This window comes from Alligator mississippiensis, chromosome 7 (assembly GCF_030867095.1).
Source record: "Alligator mississippiensis isolate rAllMis1 chromosome 7, rAllMis1, whole genome shotgun sequence".
NCBI classification, from domain to species: Eukaryota; Metazoa; Chordata; order Crocodylia; family Alligatoridae; genus Alligator; species Alligator mississippiensis.
The window spans coordinates 6361328-6378155 of record NC_081830.1 but is presented as its reverse complement, the minus strand read 5'-3'; the positions used below and the strand labels follow the sequence as shown (position 1 = coordinate 6378155).

The 16828-nt window shown below is 50.6% G+C and overlaps 1 protein-coding gene, 1 long non-coding RNA gene and 1 gene segment (V, D, J or C); 1 reads left to right on the top strand and 2 right to left on the bottom strand.

Annotated features, from left to right (window-relative positions):
• Positions 1-6037: 6037 nt before the first annotated feature.
• LOC102568048 (Ig heavy chain V region C3-like) lies at positions 6038-6490 on the bottom strand. The segment is given in 2 exon segments: positions 6038-6354; positions 6445-6490. Coding segments are annotated over 2 exon segments (363 nt in total).
• Positions 6491-7179: 689 nt separating this feature from the next.
• On the bottom strand, positions 7180-13864 carry LOC132251342 (syncytin-1-like). Its single transcript, XM_059730431.1, has 2 exons — positions 13580-13864; positions 7180-10148 (listed from the first exon to the last, which is right to left on the bottom strand). Exon 2 carries the CDS (start codon positions 9093-9095, stop codon positions 8037-8039), a length of 1059 nt encoding a protein of 352 aa, XP_059586414.1. The 5' UTR covers positions 9096-10148; positions 13580-13864; the 3' UTR covers positions 7180-8036.
• Positions 8332-15144, top strand: LOC132251343 (uncharacterized). The gene is made up of 2 exons (XR_009463317.1): positions 8332-8421; positions 14473-15144. It is a non-coding gene; the product is annotated as an uncharacterized LOC132251343 (long non-coding RNA).
• Positions 15145-16828: the final 1684 nt, after the last annotated feature.

The following is a 16828-nucleotide window of genomic DNA, read 5'->3' as shown; positions in this document are numbered from 1 at the left end:
GCTGTCTCTGTGGGTGCATCCCGGTAAGACAGACACACAGCTTTATATGGGACGGCCTGCCCCTGATTTGCATCTTGCTCACCCTATAAGCAGCACAGCTGCTTTCTCCTCATGGTGGGAAGAGATTGTGCTGGGGTGTGAACAGGGGCAGTCAGGCCCTGCTACCTGGTGCCTTGCAGCCACTCCCAGACAAGGCTTCATGGCCCTGGTTGTGCACAGCCTGCTCTTCACCCCTGTGGGCAGTTGGTGGGTGCTGGTTTCCTCGGATGAGATGGAAGGGAGAGGAAATTTGGGGATGGGAGTGTTTAAGGGGAAGTGGTAGCAGGTGGTTCTTGTGTAGCATCTAGAAGGCACAGCAGAGGGTGAGATTTTCCAAGGGGGTGGGGGTGGGGGGCAGTGACAAGCTGGTGCCCTGCCCCTGCCCATTAGCTCACTGACCATCCACCACCTCTCAAGCCCTGCTGCTGCCCCTCACTCTGGACCCACTGACCCCAGCCCCTCACTCCCAAACAGCAGTCCCCTGCCCCCCACCCCGTGCTGGTGCCCCTCACTCCTGACCTGCAGCCCCTGCCCCTCCAGTACTGCCAGTATCCCACACTAGACCCACAGCCTCTGCTCCCCCAACCCTGCTGGTGCTCCTCACTCCCGACCCGCAGACCTCTGCCCACCCCACCAGCCCTGCTGCCCAAGCAGCTCCCGCATTGCACATGTGCCCGGTCTCTCTCTCGCTTTCTTTACCTTGCTGGAGCTGGGACGGGGAGCATGTGACCCGCAACTGGCAATCACCTTGCCTCAAACAGCCCGTCTTGGAGAGCAGAGGAACAACAAAAAACACAGACATTTACCTGTATTTTAAAAACCCACCCAGACGCAGCACAGGGGACCTGAAAAGAGGACATATCTGCAAAAACCCAGACATATGGTAACCCTTCGCTGGAGCCCCCTCCACGTGCGCACCTGGGTCCATTGCCTGGCAAGGCAACAGGCCCAGGGTCTCCCTGGGTTCAGATATGCTCTCCAATGCCAAGGTTCCCGTTATGGGATGGGAGGGGGTTTGAATGTCAGCCCCCAGCCACTGTCCACAGCATTGATTGGTGCCATGTGTGCAGAGATGGAGAGAGCCCCGAGGCAGACAGTGGATCTCTGGTCTCCAGGCAAGGCACAGATGGGTGGGGGAGGCTGAGAGAGAAGAGGGAGTGCTCAGGTTTGTACATGGGCTATGGGCTTGGCTGAGGCAGCATTAACATGAGATGTAGTCCCTGCACAGTGAGCAATTCAGAGCTCAGGGCCTGGCAGAGGGGTGCAGTCTGGGTTGGGGAGGGGAGGGAGTCTAGGTGATGGCAGTCCCTAAGAGATGTGAGTGGGAAATACTGCAAGTGTAGGTGCGCTGTTGCCACCGTACAATCCAGTCTTCCAGATGGGGGCCGGGTGGGGCTAGGTACAGCTCAGAGGCCCAGTTACTTTTGGGCGAGGGGTCCCCACCCTGTCCCAGCACCAATCCCAGAACACCTGGTCTTGCTTACTGACATCAGAGGGTGACGGAGATAGGGGGAGACCAGAGTAAAGATCTGGGTGTCTCAGTCCTCTCAACAGGTAGCCTGAGCCTTCTCCATCAGGTTTATCCTCTTGGTGAAAATATTCTGGACGAAATTATCAAGGTTTTGCTCAATCCGACCTTAGATGACTGTGTCCTTATCTGGGGGACCTGGGTCATTTTGGTTCATCAGTTGGGGGCTGTGAGCTTTGGGGAGGAAGCAGGAGGAAGAAGAAAGCATCTGGTCCATCTGTGAGTGGATCCTATGTGTTTGTGCAGGTTTTTTTCCTTGAAATATCATGCTATTTCCTTCTCCATAAATGGAGAAGAGCAGTCAGAGCTCCCTCAACCTATTTTCTTTTTCTCCATTGAGAGTTGTAGTTTAAAGACCGTGGGTGTCACCGTGTGGCTGTTGCTTTCAAGGCAAGAGGAACTTTTTCTATGAGCTGACATGGATATCTCACTGCTGTGAGCTGCACAGTAATACTGAGCAGGGTCCTCAGGTCTCAGGCTGCTCATGTCCAAGTGTGCCTGGCTCTCGGAGTTGTCTCGGGAGATGGCAAATCGTCCTTTCACAGGGTCTGCGTTGTATTCTTTACTGCTGTCCGAATAGATGACTGCAACCCACTCCAGCCCCTTCCCAGGAGCCTGTGGGACCCAGTCCATGCCGTATCTCCTCAAATCAAATCCCGAGCCTGTGCAGGTGAGGCACAGAGAGTCTCCAGGCTCCCTCAAGGCCCCTCCAGACTCCACCAGCTGCACCTGAGACCAGACACCTGTAAAGAGAGTCACTTTTATCCATGAGTATGTTATGGTGAGTAGAACAAGGTGGATCAGCCTCAGCAATGATCTGAGAGCAGAGAATACCTTCCAGACCTGTTGTGATGAAAAGGAGGTGGATCCGAAGCCCCATGGCCATTGGGGTGGGAACAGACGCTGTCTCTGGGAGTGGTGGGAGAGGAGCAGGGACAGGGGAGGCAGAAGGTATCTGTGTACAGCCTGGGCAGAGGTGGGCAGACAGAAACAGAAATGTCACTCTGTTTTGCATATCCCCCTCCATAAGAAACACGGGTGCCATCCCTTCTCAGGGCTGATTAGTTTGTGAGAGGGGCTGGGGGAGGGAATAGGACTGTCCCTCCTGCTGCATCCAGTCCTTGCCTGGCACTGTGCTGGGCCCTGCTTAGTGTCCTGAGTGAGGGACATGTCACCACTGCCTGGAAAGATCAAGCCCCTCTGCCCCCTCCCCACTCCCTCCCTCCCTCCACTGACTCTCCCAAAGGGAAGGGGACTTGCAGCCCTGCCTAGTGCAATGAGGCAGAGGCAGGGCCGGCCCATGGGGAGCAGGTGCTGGGCCACAGGGCTCAATCTCAGATGTGCCTTGGCTGGGGAAGAGTGCGGGGGTTATGTCAGTCGGACAGGTCTTGGCCAAGGGTCCCAGATGCCCTCCTTGGAGCTCCCGGGAGCTGAATGGCCCTGGTGCTCTCAGCTCCTGTCTGTCATTTCGGAAACACTTTCCTTTCTTGGTAAACCCCCAATGACAGAGAACATCCCTGGGGTCGACCCCCTGCTACTCCCCTGGCTCAGGGAGTTAGGTGGCCATGGCTGTTGTGTGACTGATTGTGTGTGTCCCGCGGGGTAGAGCAAGCAGGGCCTGTCCTTAACACATCCCACCCGGCTCCCCTTGTGTTTGTGGCAGCCCTGGCTGGAAGGCCGAGAGAGCCCGGTCTTCTGCCTGGAGGTGTGAGGGCTCCTCCATACACACTCTGCCTATGGTTTGTAGGTGACATGAACATGAGGGTAAAAAAGGCAATGATGAGTATCGGGCTGTGGGCAATATGAGGGCTTGTTCTTAATGGGCTGAGGGTCCTGTGTGGCAGAAAGCCACCTTTGTCTCTCCCCACAGTCTCTGCTCTGTGACAATATGATAAGGAAGGGCCCAGCAGAGAGACACATCCTTACCCTGTCTCTTTAGGAAACCTGAGCTAGATACTTTCCTGGGGGAGCGGGGAAACCTGCTCTCTCTGCCTACGTGACTGGTATCACATACCTGAGAGAGGGGCTTCCCCACCTGGTGGGCTAGAGTCTGCCTGGCAACTAGTGATGTAATTCAAATTGGTTCGCTTACAGCCAACAGGTGCTGGCCTCCATTGGACCAGGTAAGTGAGGTCACAAGGGCTATATAAGTTAAGGACTGCCCGGGAGGAGGGGGGCAGCAGCCATGAGGGATGCTCAGGAACGAAGAAGAGCTGGACCCTCTGAAGCTTGCTCTCTCTCTCAAAACTCATGATCAAGGAACTGCCTGCCTTCAGAGCGATTCTCCAACAGCCTCTGGATGATACCTGTGAGTAAGTTACCTGAGAGGTGGGCAGATACAAAGAGAAATGTCACTCTGTTTTGCATATCCCCCTCCATAAGAAACACAGGTGCCATCCCTTCTCGGGGCTGATTAGTTTGTGAGAGGTGCTGGGGGAGGGAATAGGACTGTCCCTCCTGCTGCATCCAGTCCATGCCTGGCACTGTGCTGGGCCTGCTCAGATTCCTGAGTGAGGGACATGTCACCCCTGCCTGGAAAGATCAACCCCCTCTGCCCCCTGCCCCACTCCCTCCCTCCCTCCACTGACTCTCCCAAAGGGAAGGGGGCTTGCAGGCCCCTGGGAGTGTTTTAGGGTCCCATCTGGGATGAGACTGGCTGTTGTGTGTGTGTCCAGGAGCTGAAACACCTCCTTTTCAAATGGCCCCAGCCTCTTCTATGTGGAAGTGGTTACGATGTCTACCAAAAGGGTTCTGACTTCATTAGAAATTGTGCCCTCAAGCCTCTCTAAGGCTCCTGAATATCTCAAGGTAAGTTTTATTTCTAGGAGAGCAGATGGGCTCCATCTCGTGCCCTGCTGCCCTAGGAGGTGCTCCCTAGCTATGATAACCTGGACAGGTCTTTCAGGGGATATAATTGGTGTGAAGTCGCACAGACCTTAACCCTCTTTGGGGGCATTTGTACGCATGCAAGTGCTACAGCGCTAGGAGCTTTGAAAAGGGCCTGCACTGTGACCATTCCCGTTGTATAAGCAGCAAAATGAGTGTCACCACTGAGAAAATGGTGGTGTTGCACTTTTGAACTAAAACACCTTAAAGGTGCTTTAGTTCAAAAGTTCACCACTGCCATTTCCTGTGTGCTGCCCTGCCTTCTGCCATTTACACAACTGCACGTGGCGCAGCACAGTTCACCTCAGCGTGTGTGCAGAGTAGACTAGATTAATTCAATCTGCTCCAAAGCGGGAGATCTCCAGTGTGTCATTGGGGGGGGGGGGAACGTCTTTTGGTTCTTGTATCAGCTTTTATCTTAAAGTGCCCCAAACCAGCAAACAAGTTCTCCCTGGAGCCCAGAGGCAGGTGAGCTCTGCCCTGCCTCCTTTCCCCTCTCCCCTGGGGCCTTATCCAGACCTGAGGATTGGATCCTCCACAGATGGGCTGAGGGGACAACAAGCATGAACTGAGCCCCAGACAGTCTCTCCCCTGGGCAGCTTTTCCCGTCTGGCTGGGAGCAGGCCCCCAGGAGAGAGGGGAGCAGAAGACAGGGAAGCAGGAGGGGCAGGGAGGAGTGGCCTCAGCTGCTTCATAAAGGGGTCCCTGGGCTGGGCTGGGCCTGGGTCCCTCTCCTTGGTACAAGGGCATCCTCCAGGGCAACTGGTATCGTCTGCTGCACAAATCTTTGCAATTGGCTTCACGCTATAGATGAGGGGAGTTGTGGGGACAGGCAGCACCCAGAAAAACACCAGGATCTAGAGAGGGATCCTTGATTACCCTGTTCTCACAAGACACACACTTTCTCCTAGTGTTGGCTGTGTCCAGGGTTGACAACATGCCAGGCAGCAGTTGCATTGTCTAACCAGGGTCTGAAATCTAGCGCTCTGCCCTGGATCTGGGTCAGACTTTCCTGTGGCATGAGCCCCAGCTCATCAGCCTGAGGCAGCAAGAGCAGGAGTCAGTGCCAGTCAGCCAGGGTGGGTTTGCCGTGGGGAGCAGGGGAGCAGGCTGGGCCTTGGGAGGCTGTCTGCTGAAGCAGGTGTGTGTGTTTTTGGTGGGTGGCCAGCAGTGAGGGTGAACGGCTGTGTGGAGCAGAGCCCCGGGCAGCAGCGGGTGATGGTGCCAAAGCTTGTTCAGCTCAAACCTCTTCCTCCCCCCACATCCTGAGCTGGGTACACCCCACTCTGCCCACGCTGCTGCTGCCACTGGACCTGCTGTCCTCCTGGGACATGCACTGAGAAGGACCTGCCTGGGCTTTCCTGTGGCCTGGAGCCATGTCTGCAGAGTTGGGCCTGGGGGTGGCTTTTGTCAGGGCTCCTGGAGTGGAAAAGAGTCTCGAGGCTGGGGTCTGTTCTCCCCTGTCCCCTGTGTCCCCTCCTGCCTCTGTGCAGGGCTGTGCTGTGCAGCGTGGCTGCCCCCTCCTGGCATCTTAGAAGGGAGGATCTGAGCTGGGATTTTGTATTGCCATGAAGAGGGTTTGAGTCACTGTGTGTCTGTGGTACAGTAATACAGGGCTGTGTCCTCGGGTTTGAGGCTGCTCATCTGGAGGTACAGCATGTTCTGGGAGTTGTCTCTGGAGATGGTGAATCGCCCCTGAACAGCCGGGGAGTACCACTTGCTGGATCCATCACTCTTAATTCTAGCCACCCAATCCAGCCCCTTCCCAGGAGCCTGGCAGACCCAGTTCATGTAGAAGCTACTGAAGGTGAACCCAGAGGCTTTGCAGGAGAGGGTCAGAGAGTCTCCAGGTTTCCTCACATCTCCTCCAGACTCTACCAGCTGCCCCTGGGACCAGGCACCTGAAAAGCAAGGTAGGATCCAAGAGTAACTAGTACCAGGGCAAGATCAGGGCAGCACTCCCTTCCCCTACCTGTGGAAATATGACATACCTTGCAGAGCTGCGGCCAGGACAAGCAGGTGGAGCCCAAGCCCCATTTTCCCTGGTGTTGGGGTAAGCTCTTGTATGTTGGTGGTCACTGCCTGGACCTGAGGACTATGGGTTGTGTGTGCAGGTGCTGCCTGGGCAGCAGGCGGAGAGATTTATACCGGGCCGCCTGTCTGTGATTTGCATGTCCCCTGCCTTATACCAGCCTGCTGCTTTCCCCAGGGAGGGGGATCAGTTGTGCTGGGCACAGACAGTGGCTGGACCCTCCCATCCTATGTGTCTGGGTACCTCCCACAGCAGGCTCTGGGGCCTTATTTCCTTCCCCTTTGCTGAAGGGCCCTGTCTCCACTAAGGTACACCACTGTGGATCCCCGTGACAGGGTTTTGTATGTGCTTTCCCTTTTGGCGATAAGAACCGAGAGCATTTGAATCCTCCCAGCACTGGTCAGAGTCTGTGACGGAGACTCATCCTCCTGAGGCAGGGCAGGGAGCTCAGCAGGAGGTGGGGATTGCTCAGGCTGCAAAAGGGTCTCAGGCAGCCACCATGCATCAGATGCTGGGGATCCTTTCTGTGTGTGATCCCTTGTACCCATCAGCCTCCTGCATGTGGCCGTGAACTTGTCTGCTGTCTGGGATAGAAGAAGCACTGGGGCAAAGCTTTCCGTGGCAGGTGCTGTGGTGGGAGAAACCTCCCTAAGGTCCGTTGTCTAGCTGTAATTTGATTGACAGACAACGCGGGTAAAGAAAGACAGCTGTTTATTTGCTCGAGCAAAGACCATAAAGCCAGCAAAAGGCAAAATGGCCCCCCCTCAAGGGTGAGGCGATCTTTTATATTTTTTATAACAAAGCAAGACTATATGGTTAACAAAAAGCAATACTTGGGGCGGTGCTCTATAAATCTTTGTAACAGCATATTTTTATTAAGCTGAACTAGCACTTTTTAAAAGCTAAAAGTTAAGTAACAGTAACATTATGTTAGCAAAACCTTACACAGTAGAAGATACTTCTCAAGGACACAACCAGTAAGCTCAAACAATGGTTTCTCTGTCTTATCTTATTTCTTGCTGTAGCTGATTTTTTTTAGCACACAGACACAGATTCACTTTTTAACTCAGAAAATGCTTGTTGCAGTTAAAATGATTACTTGACACAAGCAAAGGCCTAGCTATCATTCTGCCTTGTGGTCAGCTGCATTACTAGGCCACAGGTCACTCCTTGTATTCAGCTGTAAAGCTAATACTTCTTAAAAATCCAAATTATTGTAAACCTAACAGTATGCTATCAGAAAACTATTCTATTTCAGGGTAATGACAAACTTGCACACTACAATTCCTCCCTTTGTTCCAATTTTTCAGAGGAAATTTTGGAACACACTTTTAGGTATTTAACTTCTTGTGGGGTTAGGTTTTGATGATTGATGCTGGATATTTGTACAAACTGACCATACATTTTTACTTGCCTTTGCATAAACTGTTGTCCTAGAGAGCATAGACACTGAAAACAGCACAACAGGCAGATTATAGTTATAACAATTCCAATTAAGCTTAATACAAAAGGTCTAAGCCATCCTGTAAGGGAAGGCAACCAATTTGTGAGCTAACTAAGAGATGTATCTTTGGGGATTTTTGCTATATCTTCGGCTTTTTGGATATGGACAGCTGCATCATTGAGGTGGGTTTGTACTATTGTAAAAGAACTGTTAACCCAAATGCAACATTCTGGTCCGATAACTGCGCAAGCTCCCCCTTGAGCAGCGAGGAGAAAATCAAGGGCTATACGGTTTTGAATTACCATTTGTCTGAGTTCTTCTTGGGTGTCAGCCAAGGCAGCAACGGCCTTCGAGAGTTCCTTGTGACCTTCACTGAATTCATGAGCCATGATTTCTATCACAGCTTGTAGGCGTAGTGTAAGTCTTCCAAGACAAGCAGTGCCTACTCCTGGGAGTATACCTGCTAAAGAACACCCGACTAACACTCCTTTGGTAAGCGGAGTTTTTTGATATTTATCTACTATATCACAGCTTTCTTGCAAATCCCTCTTGTTTCGCCACCTGCCCCGTGGAAGGTGCGTGGCAAAGGACGTAGAGGGTTTTAGCATCGCTGGATAGCAGATACCTTTTCCTTTGGCGGGGATTTTATGGTAGGCGTGGGAGCCACAGACCCAGTATTGTCCTTTTAAAGCAGCGAGGTTTGAATACTTAGGAGGTATTCGGCCCCCGTTTCCTAACCCTAGCACCCCGCGTTCACCCTTTGATTTAAAGGAAGGATTTGCAGTTCCATTGAAGAAGCATTGTCCCCGGGAGGTATCAGTGTACAAACAATACCACAAGGTATTATTTAAAGAGGAGATGGGGGTGCAGATAGGATTAGTGCCCTTGGTTAAATTTTTGCTGCTGTAGAAATCATTGTAAGAGCTGCAATAGGTAGGAGTTGCTGTGTTATTATTACGCCAGTCTCCTCCACTAGAACTAGTAAAATAGTGGTGACATATGCTTGTGCCTAAATTAATGCAGTCTGCTACTGAGCAGTTTACATAGAAACACCAATCTCCAACAACAGGCTTTACTAAAAGGAACTCTTGTTGACTTTGGTCCCAAGCTTGGTTATTAGAGGGGTTTAAAAGTGACTCGATGGGGCCCAAGGGGATGGGAGTCATAGGAATGCCTCCTTGGGTGTGTAGAGGAAAATGACTGCACACCCAACAATCACTTTGTTTTTCTGCTTTAGCGGCTCTCTCAACGTATTGGAGGTACGTATTATTATCAGAGATGTGGGCAACATTAGGTTTAAGAGTAGTCTTAGCCTGAGGAGACTCTGCAAATTGTTTGAAAACTGGGTGGCTAGGCTTTACACAATATTCTGTTCCATAAGTAAATACCCGAACTTCTGCTGAACTACAGCAATGTGAGGGAGGATACCAACGGGCAATGTTGACCTTCCCGTCTATATCAGAGAGTTCGATTGAATCGCTTATCCAGACAGGAAAACCTCAGGCACCAGGATTAGCACATCTGCAGCAACTGGCAGCTATAGCCGACCCCTGTGAGAGACTTATTTCTCCAGCAAAGAGAAAGATTAGAAATAACATAGTTATAAAAACCATATTATAACCAAAATCAGCACAAACAGTATGCACAACCCTGCAGCTCCAATAACTGATCTTCTGGGACATGTTACAGTCTCAAAGTGCTCAGTTTCAGCTCATCCAACAGTGTCTAGAGGATGCAGTACTTGGAGTTTGGTGCTTTCTGGGCTGGGCAGGACCCCAAAAGGGTGACAGTTCATTAGTGGACCTTGGTTAGTTTGAGTTTTATATTATCTAACGGGCTGCAGGTCCAGGAGGTGTTTGTTTTTATTTTTTTCGTCTGCTTCTGGCTCACCCTTGTCACAGTCAGGTGGGCATGCGGTGCTCCCACGAAGTCCGCAGTCGTCTTCTTCTGGCTTCCCCTTTTCCAGGTCAGGGAAGCTCGCGTTGGAGCCGATCCTGAGCTCTGGTGAAACTTCTGTCTTTTTTGTACTAGTATAATGAATCCAGTTGTCCTTCTCTGCTATTTTTACGGCGGTGTGGGAGGTGAGGAGGACTTGATACGGTCATTGTCACTTAGGTTCAAGGGGAGACCGTTTCCAAGTTCTTACATACACCCAGTCTCCAGGCTGGATGCGATGTGCTGGGACATCGGCAGGGAGGGGTTGGCTTAAAGCAGCATACCTATGGAGAGATTTTAACTGAGACTGTAGAGATAAAATATAAGAGGTGAGTCCTTCATTGCCTAAAAGAGAAGAAGTGTGAGCCGGTAGTAAGGGGAAATGTTGGGGAACAGGGTGTCCAAACAGCAGCTCATAAGGGCTGAGCTTTAGTTTTCTCCTGGGGGTAGTTCTGATGGACATAAGGGCCAGTGGGAGAATCTTAGTCCATTTTAACCCGCTCTCAGCACATAGCTTTCCAATTTTTTGTTTCAGGGTCTGATTCATTCTCTCTACTTGTCCTGAGCTTTCTGGGTGCCAAGGGGTATGGAATTTCCATTCTATTCCTAGGCAGCTGGCCAGTGTTTTGTTTGTCAGCAGTAAAATGCGATCCTTGATCACTTTCAATGATACGTGGAGGACCAAACCTGGGTATAATTTCATTAAGGAGTATTTTTACTACTTGCTGTGCTGTAGCTCTTCTGGTGGGGAAAGCTTCTACCCACCCCGTGAGTTGGTCAACAATTACTAGGAGGTTTTTGTATCCATTGTCTTTAGGCATATCAGCAAAATCTATTTGTAGTCTTTCAAAGGGAGTATAAGCCCAGGGGCGGGCCCCAGGGGGTCCTGATTTTTCTCCCTTGATATTAAACCTTTTGCATATACTGCAGTGTTCTAAAAGCCTTTTTGCTTCCTGGTAGACTCCGGGTGCATAGAACAGCCTGTTAGTGATAGTGGCAAGTTTTTCACAACCTAAATGCTCGCTTTGATGGAGTTGTTGCAGATAGGGTCTAAGAGCTGCTTTAGGTAACACTATCCTTTCATCTGGCAATCGCCATATTCCATCTTTTTTACAGGTGGCTCCTGCCGCTTTCCATCTCTGTTGTTCTAAAGGTGGTGCAGACTCGTACATTTTTGGCTCTAGCAATATTCCCAAATATGCCTTTGACTGGGGAATTTGAGCTTGGAAGGCTAGGGTGGATAGTGGTTGTAAGGCTGCTGTTTGAGCTGCAGCATCGGCCAGGGCATTGGCTTTTGAGACTTGATCTCCCTTTTTGGTATGAGCTGGGCAATGCATTGCCGCTAATGTTTTTGGCAACATTACAGCTTGTAGGAGATCATTAACTTGTTTAGCATTTGATATTTTAGTTCCAGAAGCTGTCATAAATCCCCTCTGTTTCCACAATTGTCCAGTGGCATGACAGATTCCAAAGGCATACTTAGAATCAGTCCAAATATTTACAGAGTGGCCCGATGCTAATTGACAAGCTCGTGTAAGGGCAGTAAGTTCAGCCGCCTGCGAGCTCAACTGCCCAGGCAGTGGTTCAGCTTCAAGTACTTCAAATGGAGTTACTACTGCATAACCCGTTTTTCTAACTCCATTTACTAATTTTGAAGAGCCATCTACAAAAAAAATCAAGTCAGGGTTGTCTAAGGGTAGGTCACTAAGATCTACCCTGGGTTTGTCTGAAAATGCTGCAACTTGAAGGCAATCGTGAGAGTCTGGTTCCCCGTCGCTGGGTAGAGGTAATAGAGTAGCCGGATTCAGGGTATTGCATCTCTCTATGACCAGGTTTGTAGCCATTAAAAGTGTGGTTTCATACTTGTTCATTCTCTGATGAGAAAAATGTTGAGTATTTTTCTGGAGTAGAAGTAGGGCAACTGCATGTGGAGCCTTGAGGATAAGGGGATATCCGAGGACTAATTCCTGGGCTTTCTCGACTATGATTGCAGCTGCTGCCACTGCACGAAGGCAGCCTACTCCCCCCTTTGCCACTGGATCTAATTGTGCAGAGAAGTAAGCTACAGGCAGCTTTATAATCTCAAAAGACTGGCTCTTCTGCATCTTTTTTTTTTTTTTTTTCTTCCTTTTTTCTTTTTTTTCTATTTAAAAGTTTTAGTAGCAATGGCTAAGATTTATTTATTTATTTTTTTTAAATATCTTTGCTAGCCTGACTTATGAATACAAGTTTTAACACAGGCAAAGTGGCAGGTGTCTCGGGGTCTATGTTTCCATACTGACGTATAGCTTTACAGAGTCTTTCAAAATAGTCTGAAGGGTGTTCTTCGGGACCCTGAACAGTAGCTGTCACTTTGGACCAGTTTGTAGTTTTATCTCCCGCTTTCTTTAATCCTTCTAAAATGCTGTCTTTCAGCATTCGTATTGAATTTTGCCCCCTTTCCTGATTGTAATTCCATTTCGGATTTTGCCTGGGCACGCCATTAGGCATGGGGTGGTTTTCATGGGGCTGATCGGCTAGAAATTGGTCAGCATGGCGTAGTACTTGAGTCTTCTCGTCCATAGTTAAGAGGCTTTCGAGAAGCTGCATGACATCTGACCAGGAGGGGTTATGAGTCATGAAAATGGTTTTGAAGCGTCTTAGAACTACTTTGGGATCATCTCTGAGCCTGGAGGTGTTTTCTTGCCAGTTTAAGAGGTCTGTGGTGGAGAACGGAGCGTGTGTCCAGTGACTGATAACTTCTCCACCCTCGCCAGGCACAGGGTATTCTCTTAGAGGCAACTGAAGTTCAGGCTTAGACAATTTTTGACGAGTGCGATTTGAAATCGGAGTGGAACTGGAATCTGGAGAGGGATCTCTTGACCCATCTCCAGATCCGGGACTCGGGGATTCTGAGAGAGACAATCGAGGTGATGCCTCCCGAAGACTTCCCAGTCCCTCAGCCGGCCCAGGGGCAATGTTTTGGGGTTTAAACATTTGGGGTGGTATCAATGGTAGGTTAGGGGGCCTAGGCATGGGTCTAATCATCTTCTGAATATGATGGTGGTGCAGCAGGTTTTGGATATAGAAGGGGAGCTAACAGATTTGGAAAAGGTACAGGGGTCTGGGAAGCTAAAGGTTTTAATTGCTTGCTAGCAACGTTGTCCCATAAATACCAATAACTAATTTGGCCAGGGCGGAGGTCCTCCAAGATCTTTCGTAAGGCAGCCAGATGATTTAGGTCAAATGATCCATTTTCTGGCCGTTGTCTTCCCAAATCTAACTGAGACGTATGAGACGTCTAATTAATTAAACAGAGTTCTGCCATACGAGACTTAGACAGTTCCGCCCGTCCCTCCAAATGTTTCCAATTCTTAATCATAAAATCAAGGGGTGAATCAGGAATAACTATCCCTAGACCAGAACCCATGATTATATCCAAGCACAAGCAGTCTTATTTCCCTAAGTTCTACCTGCCTAGAAGCTGTTTCGTCCACGTACAACAACCGGTGTTCTCGGCCCCCACTGGCTTTCTCCGTGAGGAGGGGCGTCTTGAGTCCGAGACCCTAGTCATTGGCCGTTATAACAGCATTTCTACCTTATATCTGTGTCTTTTGCCTTTCGGCGAGGCTGCTGGCTCTATCAGCGTTTAGATCAGCAGACAGATACCCTCAAAGACTGCTTCCAGAGACCTCTAGAGGTAAAACCAGAAACCAGATAGAAACCAAAAACATACCTGACCTGAGGTACTCGCCGGTACCGTTCCTTTACCCGACTTGAGGATCCCGCCTTATTGGTCCTGAGGGGACCGTCCACCTCCCGAGACTGACCCAAATAGGTGAACTCACCTGGTGCGCGCTGGGGTGTCGGGGGATGGAGGTCTCCAAAGGCATCAAGCTAGACGGGTCCCATCTGGGTCGCCAAATTGTGGTGGGAGAAACCTCCCTCAGGTCCGTTGTCTAGCTGTAATTTGATTGACAGACAACGCGGGTAAAGAAAGACAGCTGTTTATTTGCTCGAGCAAAGACCATAAAGCCAGCAAAAGGCAAAATGGCCCCCCTCAAGGGTGAGGCGATCTTTTATACTTCTTACAACAAAGCAAGACTATATGGTTAACAAAAAGCAATACTTGGGGCGGTGCTCTACAAATCTTTGTAACAGCATATTTCTATTAAGCTGAACTAGCACTTTTTAAAAGCTAAAAGTTAAGTAACAGTAACATTATGTTAGCAAAACCTTACACAGTAGAAGATACTTCTCAAGGACACAACCAGTAAGCTCAAACAATGGTTTCTCTGTCTTATCTTACTTCTAGCTGTAGCTGATTTTTTTTTAGCACACAGACACAGATTCACTTTTTAACTCAGAAAATGCTTGTTGCAGTTAAAATGATTACTTGACACAAGCAAAGGCCTAGCTATCATTCTGCCTTGTGGTCAGCTGCATTACTAGGCCACAGGTCATGCCTTGTATTCAGCTGTAAAGCTAATACTTCTTAAAAATCCAAATTATTGTAAACCTAACAGTATGCTTTCAGAAAACTATTCTATTTCAGGGCAATGACAAACCTGCGGACTACACTACTAACATATCTATTTCTCTTCTGTTTTTCTTGCCTTTTGCCCCAAGGGCACTCGCAGGTTAGAGAACAGGGAAAGGAGCAGCAGGGGAGTCTCCATCCTGGGCTTCAGAAGAAATGAATCTCGCAGGAGGCAGGAGGAGGCGGCGTCCGGGCTGGCCTTGGACTGAGGATCCTGAACTTGAGACCCATATTTAAGCAGGCCGGCTGAGAGGGGGCATTTGCATGAGGGTCTGCAGGAGGCTACAAACAGGGCCAGGCTAGGAGTGGGGTATCCCCAGGGGGAACCACTGGCATCTGGCTTTGAGTCCTTTGGATATAGGTGCCCTGGAAACCTGCTGAACAGGGACACAATTCAGTTAGCCCAGGAAGCAGCAGGGGCCAGCCCCTCGGTGGGCTTGTGGGGCTGGGTGTGCAGGGGCTCCAACAAAGGCTGCATCGGCATTGCTTTCACAGAGACCAGCCCTTGCTTGGACATAAGGATTCAACCACGTGAGGAAATCTATTGCACGTGATGATGGGCCCAGTAATGGGACCAAGCTGGGCTATTCCACGTGGGGAAGGTGGCTGAATCCACTGCTCCCTCTTGAAATCTCTTCTCTGCTGAATACGCCAAAAAGGACCTGCCCGGGATTGCCTCGGATGGGAGCGATATTTGTAGAGCTGGGATGGGACAATTTTTGACAGGAGTGATGGAATTGAAAGTGTGATTTGCTCTCCCATGGGCCGTGCATCTTCTCCTGTCTCTCTGCAGGGCTGTGCTGTGTGAGGTGCTGCCCCCATGCAGCACCTTTAAAAGGGAGATTCTGAGCTGGGATTTGGTATTGCCTGAAATAGGGTTTGAATCACTGTACCTGGCACAGTAATATGGGTTGTGTCCTCCAGTTTTAGGTTGCCCATCTGCAGCTGCAGCAGGCTCTGGGAGTTGTCCTGGGAGACGGTAAATCACCCGTTCACAGCCAAGGAGGGCCACTAGCTGGATGCAGTATTCCTTATCTCAGCCCCCCAGCCCAGCCCCTTCCCAGGAGCCTGCTGGACCTAGACAATGTAGCAGTCCATGAAAGTAAACTCAAAGGATCTTCAGGAGACATGCAGAGACTCTTGATGCTTCCTCCTGTCCCATGCAGACTCCCCCAGCTGCAGCTGGAACCCGGCACCTGAGAAACAGGGTAGGATACACGAGTAAATATTGTCAGGGCAGCATCTGTGCAATGCTTCCCTCCCTCACCTGTGGGAGGATGAAATACCTTTCAGAGCTGCATCCAGGACAAGGAGTTGGCGCCCAAGTCCCTTCTTTGGTTCTGGGGAAAGCTCTTGGGTGCTGGCAGCTCACTGCATAGACCCGAGGGGCTGTGGCTTGTCAGTGCAGGGGGCATCTGGGCAGCAGGAAAGAGCAATTGAAACAGGGCAGCCTGCCCCTGATTTGTATTTGCCCTGCCTTACTCCAGCCCTGCTGTCTTCTCCTGTGATGGGGATCAGCTGTACTGAGCACAGACAGCAGGTAATGGACCCTCCTATCCCACTTCTGTGCAACTCCCACTCCAGGCCCCGGGGCCCTGATTGCCCTTTTGCTGAAGGGACCTGTCCCCACCCCTGGCAGAGTAGTGCCTCCTGGTATGGAGGTGTCTGAGGCCAGGGGGAGGCAGCCTTGTCCCTGTTGGGTGCAGAGGAGCAGAGAGTCAGTGCTTGGCTTGCTGGGTGCAGGGAGTCACAGTGGTGCTGAGAGCCAGAGGCAGACTGTGTGTATTTAGGGTTTGGTCAGAGGATGGAGACATAAGGGTCCTAGCTCAGGGCAATGCCAGCTGTGCCTAATGCCTCCAGGCTGATTGGAAAGCCAAGGGTTGGGTGGTTTCTGGAAGGGTCCTGTCCATGGAGATATGGGGGTCCTGGAGATGCAAGAGCCCGTCCTGTTGCAGCTGGCCTTACCCATGGGAGGAGCAGCCTGGGCCTGCTCTCAGGTGCCAGGCTTGGCTGGTGCTGAGCAGAGAGCAGGGTCCAGGCCCTTACTGTGTCTCCCTGCCTGCTGCTCCTGCTTTTCTCCCTGGTGACCATTGTGATCCCTTCCCCCATTGCTGCCCGGGTGCAAGGGTGCGGCTGTTTGGGCACAGAGCAATCTCTGCCCTGCAGGTGCCCAGGGCCTGCTGCGTGAGAAGGAGCTGGAGCCCGGGGAGGCAGCAGGCTGGAAGAGAGCTACAGAGCCGTGTCTTTGCAGGGAGGTGTCCTTGTGCAGGCTTCCCCGTGAGAACGGTCCCAGCAGAGGTTGTCACCCGAGAGAGTCTATTCAGCTCAGTAAAAAGATGAGCTTCCAAGATGCCAAAGGTATTTGGCCACCCCGGTTCCATAACAACCTTTGGGATCGCTGTGACAAGTATTCCTGAGTGGGGTTTGAAATATCTGATGAAATAC

Coding starts and splice junctions, on each gene's coding strand:
- LOC132251342 (XM_059730431.1), bottom strand. CDS start 9,095: ATGACTCCCATCCCCTTGGGCCCCATCGAGTCACTTTTAAACCCCTCT.